The sequence below is a fragment of the Medicago sativa genome, chromosome 5, assembly GCF_051527215.1.
Source record: "Medicago sativa cultivar Bolivia chromosome 5, Bolivia_mono, whole genome shotgun sequence".
Classification (NCBI taxonomy): domain Eukaryota; kingdom Viridiplantae; phylum Streptophyta; class Magnoliopsida; order Fabales; family Fabaceae; genus Medicago; species Medicago sativa.
Genome location: NC_140753.1, coordinates 65,804,792 through 65,811,859, shown reverse-complemented (window position 1 = coordinate 65,811,859; position 7,068 = coordinate 65,804,792). Strand labels below are relative to the sequence as shown.

Genomic DNA, 7,068 nt, shown 5'->3' with positions numbered 1-7,068 from the left:
AAGCTAGCTTTTCAGCTATCAGCTAGCTTATAGCTTCCTTTTACCAAACAGAGCCATAACGACGGAGGGAGTAGTAAATACAAAGATGTGTGAAGTATTAAAACGGAGGGAGTATAACAATTTCTATTTACAACCATGACAGTTATTATGCAGACAAAAGAGTAAGCAATTTTAATTCTTCCCTGCAAGTTGATTGTAGTGATCCATCAAAATGGAATTTAGATACTCTTGAAATACGTTTACTTGATTTTTCTCCATTTTCAACCTCACTGTTGAAGCACCCATTTTATTTTCCTTTATAATTTTAACTCTGTTTTTCTCCCTTTAATTACGATTCCGTGTGAGAAAAATTATGAGAATTACCAATAAGAAAGAAAGATCTATTTCCATCGAAATGGAGAAAACTAAGAAAAAAAGCCATTTCATATTGCAAGTTGAAACAAGATTGATTGTGAATGTGATAGTGCAAGTTGAATCAAAGACGATCCAAAAGAAGAGGATATTAACTGTCAAGTTGAAACATTAACAACAACAACATTACAACAACAACTCAATTAAAATCAAAAGCACATAAAAACACTAAAATTAATTAACAATATGTCACAATAGACCCCACAGTCTCAAGAACTCACACATATTAGAACCAACCAAGACCACAATGACACCATCAGTAGTTAAGTTGTACCCACCAAAACACGACACGTGTTATAACTGCCTCGTCGCATAAGTCATAAACTCAGTATCCAACTCAAGAGCCGCCATAGTTTCTGGCGCCAAAACAACCTCTAAATCAACCGTCCCACTTCCATCGCGCCCTGGAAACGCGGAAATCTTACCGTCGAATTTATTCGCTTTCCCGCTCCTAACTACCAACGGTTTCCCCCAACCAAAATCATTGTCATACATAGGAAACCTAGGAGAACTACCCATAGTTATAGAACCACCATCACTATTCCCCAAAGGAAAACACCTAGGATTATTCTCCCAATCCTCTACAAACCTCCTCACCATACCATTATCATGTGCCTTCACGTTTTTATTCAGCTGCATCGCACACCACCGTATATCCCTAGACATTACATCTCCAGCAGAAGCATAAGTTGGAACACTCTGAATCGCGTTTCCGAAATAAAACGCTTCTAGCTTCGGTTCTATACGGTGTCTACAATTAACCGCCATTCTAAACGTCGTCGTTTTTGAAGGATGAAATTTTCTTGCACGCGTGATTGCACGCCATAACAACGCGCATAAAGATTGAAACGATGAAATCTCAACCGTTTCTGTTTCAGCAACTTCTGTTACGTTAACTGGTTTAGCATTATTCTTGAACCAGTTCTCAATTAACGTCGTTACTTTACCGTTTTCTTTCTGATTGTTGTTATAGTGATCGTTCATGTGTTTCTGCATCAATTCAATCGTGTTGTATTTCGCGGGACATGGTTTGTTGTTAGCTTTTGCTTTCAATTTCTGAATTGCTTCGCGGCTGAAGCTGAAAATTCTTTCTCGAATCGGGGCATTAGCGTTGAATGTTACAGCAGGACCTTCTGCCGGTAACCGGAGAACTGCATCCGAGATTAAAACAGAGTCTCTCCGGAAGCTTGGAGAATTTCTTATACATTTGTTAGCTCCTCTGCAGATTTGAGCAAATGTATTGAAGAAATTCCAGAAGGAAGTACCGTCAGTGACGGCGTGGTTAACGGCGATGCCGATGAAAATTCCATCAGCTAGTTCAGTTACTTGAACGGCCATGATCGGAGAGAAATGACCGGTGTAACTGACTTTCCGGTCAAAAGTGAAAAATTCCTTGAATGATTCATGAACATCGGTGGTTGATAAGAGGTCAGTGATGTAAAGTGAGGTGGAAGTTGCGGTGATGAAATCGACGCCGGCGTCGTTGCAAGTCAGGTAAACATAGCCCTCAGAGTCGGTGGTTAAACGACCGGCGAGAGGTGGAAAGAGGGAGAGAGTGCGGGAGAGAGAATTTTTGAGGAGAGGGATTAGAATATGGAAAGGAATGTTTGAAGGTTTTGTGAAGAGACAACCTTTTTGGATGTAATGACAAGACAACATAGGTAGGTCTGAAACAGAGAGTTTAAGGTTTGCTATGTTGGATTTTTGGTCTGGTGTTATGGTGCATTTTGAGACCAAGGTTGGAGATGAAGAAGGCATTGTTTGGTTTTTCTTGGGTTTAATTCTAAAAGTGATTTGATAAAAGTGATTTTTTGTTTTGGTTTTTGTCCCTCTCTCTTTTGTAATTCAACACTCTTTGGTGTTGTTGTGTCTTGAATTGGCAAGTGTAGAGTGAGGTGGGATGAGAAAAGGAGGTGGGAGTGTCTAGTATTTATAAGGGTGGACGGTGTTCAGATTCATGAATTTAATTTGATTCATTATGCTGACTATGCTGCTTGCATTATTTTATTTTATTTTATTTATTTCTTACATTTTGGAGGTTTTATTTAATATATAATGTTTCAATCAATCAACTGGTAGTTAAGTGAATTATTTGGCGGTTGTTCTTTGTTTACTTGTGAAGTGGAATTGAAATTGAAATTATTTTACAAGAGACAAAGTAGGAGTTGATAAATTAGTTTTTCTGTTTTATTTAGATTTAGAGACACTGGTTTAAATAATTGGCTTGGTAAAGAATTTGTCACATGTTAAATATGAGTATAATCTATTTCAACCCTTCTCTTACTGACCAATAATTATCACCTTATTTTACTATATAGAGTAGTTGTGTAAAAAAAAACAGAGAGAAAGAGTAGTGGTCCGAGATGGACCAAAGAACAATGGTTGGAGTTGATGAAGCGCGGCATAATACGGTACTAGCAAACAATGGATCTCTCAAGTAAGTAAGATTTTTGAGTGAGATGAGAGAGGTTCATCACAATGAAACATGTACCTTTTTCTTGGTACAAAACTGGTCTTTTTGAAGATAAAATTTCGGAAGAAATATTGGGTCTTGGTGTAAAAAAAAAACTGATTTAACTATTATATGATTTTTTTTACTGAACAAACAGGAAAGAAAAAAGAAAACGGAAAAAACAAGCTAACTATTCCCTAAGAAAGAAAGTGTCAGCGGTATCGCTTCTAAGGAGATTAGTGAGATCAGCAGGGGGCAACTCATAAATAATAAGGCCACTATCAGAAGTAGCTCTGAGCTTTACAACGAAATTCGCATATTGGTTCTCTTCTCTGAAAGTGTGACAAACCGTAACGGTACTTTGAACAAGTAAATCTTTTATGTCTTGGATAAGAACCGTATAACTCACTATGTGATTTGTCGATACATATACAAAATATTTGTAAGTTTGGCATCATCTAAAAACAAGTTTTATGAAGAAAAAAATTAGTTACAAAAATTAGCTATATATTGATTGTAAAAGCAGATACACGTGGGATTGTCTTGCCGTGAGTAGTATAAGAAAGCTGAATGAACATTCAACAAAGAGATATTATTTGGGCTCTCAAGGGAAATCTGAAAATAATATGCAGAAAAAGGGGAAACAAAGTAGTAGTACTTGACTTTCCGTCAAAAAAATAAGAAGTTCTAGTACTTGACTTAGATATGTTATGTAAATAGCAAAACAAGAATCCTAAATTCATCTAATAACAAAAGATGTGATGCATATTTGGAGATATTATTAAGGATCTTAGGATCCCCAAGATTTTTCCTTAAAATCTCAGGAGTATCAAAATCCCTCTAGTGGGTGGTCTTCCTTGAAGGACACAATCCAAAATTTGATATGATTTGTCTTTTATTGAGCCTCTTTTTTTAATTTACCCTTTCCAAAATATCACTTCAATCCATGTCTTTTTCTTGGCCAAATTGTTTTTGTTAATCCTCTTGACCACAAAAAATATTAGTTTTATGAATTTTGATAATGACAACACATATTTTAATTAAAGTATTAGTAATAATATAAATGTAGTGTTCACACACACGCACATGTTCTTTATGTCTTCACAATAGCCATGCAATTAGTGTTTCTTTGAAGCTTCAACATTTGAAAAAAAAAACTAAAATTTATATCACACAAGATGTTAATTTAAAATATATACAATGAACATTTGATGGCGTTGAGCACGTAAGAATTGAAATTAGTTCCTACAATATATTTTTTAATACCAATCATAAGACCATTTTATTATTAAGAGATATAGAGCTAGTAAGACAAGTATACAAATTAATAATATTGGGCAAGATGACAATTTGATTGGATTCCGCATGGGTAAGCAAGTTAACAATATTATCGGTTCACAAAGATATAACGAGTGTATTGTTTTTTAATCCAAATAACTTCTCATTGTATTAAAAGAAAAAAAAAACTTGGACTTAACCCATCAATTAAAAAGTGTCTAAGAAAAATTGACAAATTTTTTGAAAACATTAGGTCAAACGTTGTGGTTGGAACTTCAAACTTCGACTCTTTCAACTATTATGAATTTTTAATGTCTATAGTCATTTTGTATATCTAAAAAACAACGACTCTTAACATAAAATTTCGGATTGGCTTATAAAAAAAAAATTAGTAACATCTACTCTTTTTTTTATAACCTAGTAAAGTCTAAGTTTGACTTGTAAACCTCATTTAAAAACACACACACACACACACACACACACGCACACACACACACACACACACACACACACACACACATATATATATATATATATATATATATATATATATATATATTTGCAATTATGCACATTTTTTTATCTTGGTAAGAAAAGATCAAAATTAAAAACTTAAAAATAAATATATCCTAGTATCGATATTTTTATTCATAAAAGAATCTCTACTATCAAGTATCTTAGCCAACTTGATTCTTTATTAGTCGTTGTTAGTGATATTATCTCATCCTTTATATTAGACTAAATCAATATTGTCTCTTTTAGATATATAGTGTCAACAGTGGCAAACCTGAAACTGCCAATGGTGTTTACATATTCCGATTTTCTTGCCCTTTCACCAATGTTTTTAAAGATCGTCTCAACAATGGTGTGTAAGCTGGTTTGCAGTCAAGGTAATTATATTTTTATTTTTTTAAGATATTTTCAACACAGTCAACTGATCCAAAGAGATTTTGTTTTTCTAACCTTGTAATCTTAATACCATGAATTACATTAGCTTCTTGACGCTTTTCATATAAAAGTTGTTACACAACAATGATTTCACATCATTTACAATATGAATGTTTGAACCAAATAGGAGTAATTCGTCTTCATATGAACATATGATTGTGAAAATGTTATATTCAAATTTGTCGCGAATACATTTGTCACTTGCATTCACTTTAAAGGCAGTTCATATCATTAGTTTGTCAAAATTGTCATGTTATCACCCAGAAGCCCGTTTAAGATCATAAAAAGACTTGTCTATTTTACAGATCTTATTTTTCATGCCCATTAATTACAAATTTTGACAAGTCAATGATATGCAGAGTTGGAATTAAACATGATTGCAACAACTAACTTGGTCAAGACTTTATTCTTTGTTTCAATTTTACCGTTCATTTTAGGAGAATATATAAGGAAATATAAAACTCATTGAATAATTTTGTGCTCTTTATAAAACTAATTGGAAATATGGAAATCATATTTTGTGTGTCTATCACTAAAAAATCAATAGATTTTCTTATTGAATTGATTTTTTATTTCTGTTATACAAAAATTCGAACATGTGAAGCACATCAAGTAAATATTTTTTTTCTAATTCTGTTCAAGGTGTTATCAAGTTTGCATATATCAAAAATGCTCTAAGTCTAGATGTTCAGATTCTCAAGAAAGATATTTATGCGAGCTTTTGGTTATTTTAATTTGACTGCATAAATCACATTTTTCAAAATCATCTATAGAAAACTTTAGTGTTAAACCCAAGTTGCTCAAGTTTAAAATTATACATTTATTCACGTGACAAAGTCTGGCATGACAAATTTAAAAATTACCCAACATGTAAAAGAATAGTGAAATTTTATTCGCATCAATGGTGTGTCATTTCCCAATAAAAATACAATTTTTAGTAATGCTGTACAAATCTTCCCCCTAAGTCTGAGTAAACCTAACCTTATTCAATGAAAATATGAAAACCATATTTTTCTTCTTCTTATCTTTGGAGCATGCATCACGTACTCGAGAAACAATCTATTTTCATGTGAATTACAACTCCACATCTCCAACATTGACAACTTTAGTGGTATGGAAACTCCCAACAACACTTACTTATCTTCAGTAGAGGTGTATGTTTTGAACATGACACGATCATATAGGATACGACCAGAGACACCAATGTCGATCCACTATCCACTTGATCCGCCAACAAGGTTGATCTCGATAATCATAGAAATATATTACTTTTCAACCAAGTTAACTAGCAGAGCAACACTTTGCATGTTTCTACATTTGTGTGCCATATGACCTGATTTATTATGAACAATTGTCATTTCTTAATTGGTGGTGGTTAACGATTCCCATTATAGGCTTTTTAAGGGTTCTCATTCTTGTTGCAGTTGGAGTTCTTATTCACATTGTGGTTCCGATTCTTGAAATGTTTGTTAGTCAGCTTTGATTTTTTGTGAAATTCATCGTGTTCATTCTTAATGAGTATTTTTGTAGCCTTTTTATCCATGTTGTAATCAGGAACGACATAATCATACCAAATAATTTTTTTTGATAGATGTGACAGAATGAAACATCTTAAATACTACACTAGTATTGTACTATGTTCAATTTAATCAGGTATTGAGACTAATCTAATATGGTACTATGACCACTAAAAAATGGTACTTTCTTCAAAGACACCTAATTTTACTGAAGAGACATGAATATTTCATAGAAGGGACAAAATTACCTAATGAACAAAAAGAAAGAGGAAGTAGTGGCTCAAAAAATTGTCGAGCAAAAAGAGAGACTTAGTGTTTTTCAAATTACAATCACTAGTATACTCTACTATCTAATGTTGCGACTTTAGAATTTTCATTTTCAATTTACACATTTTATGTTTTGTGGGGTCATGAGGGGAGTCCAGAGAGGACCACCCACATTAGACAAGAACAACTATGCAA

The 7,068-nt window shown here is 33.3% G+C and overlaps 1 protein-coding gene across 1 annotated transcript; it reads right to left on the bottom strand.

Moving 5' to 3' along the window:
• Window positions 1-502: 502 nt before the first annotated feature.
• Window positions 503-2,313, bottom strand: LOC146924100 (HXXXD-type acyl-transferase family protein). The gene has a single exon (XM_085709130.1). The coding sequence runs from the start codon at window positions 2,167-2,169 to the stop codon at window positions 706-708; it is 1,464 nt and encodes a 487-aa protein (XP_085565256.1). The 5' UTR covers window positions 2,170-2,313; the 3' UTR covers window positions 503-705.
• Between the last annotated feature and the right edge of the window lie 4,755 nt (window positions 2,314-7,068).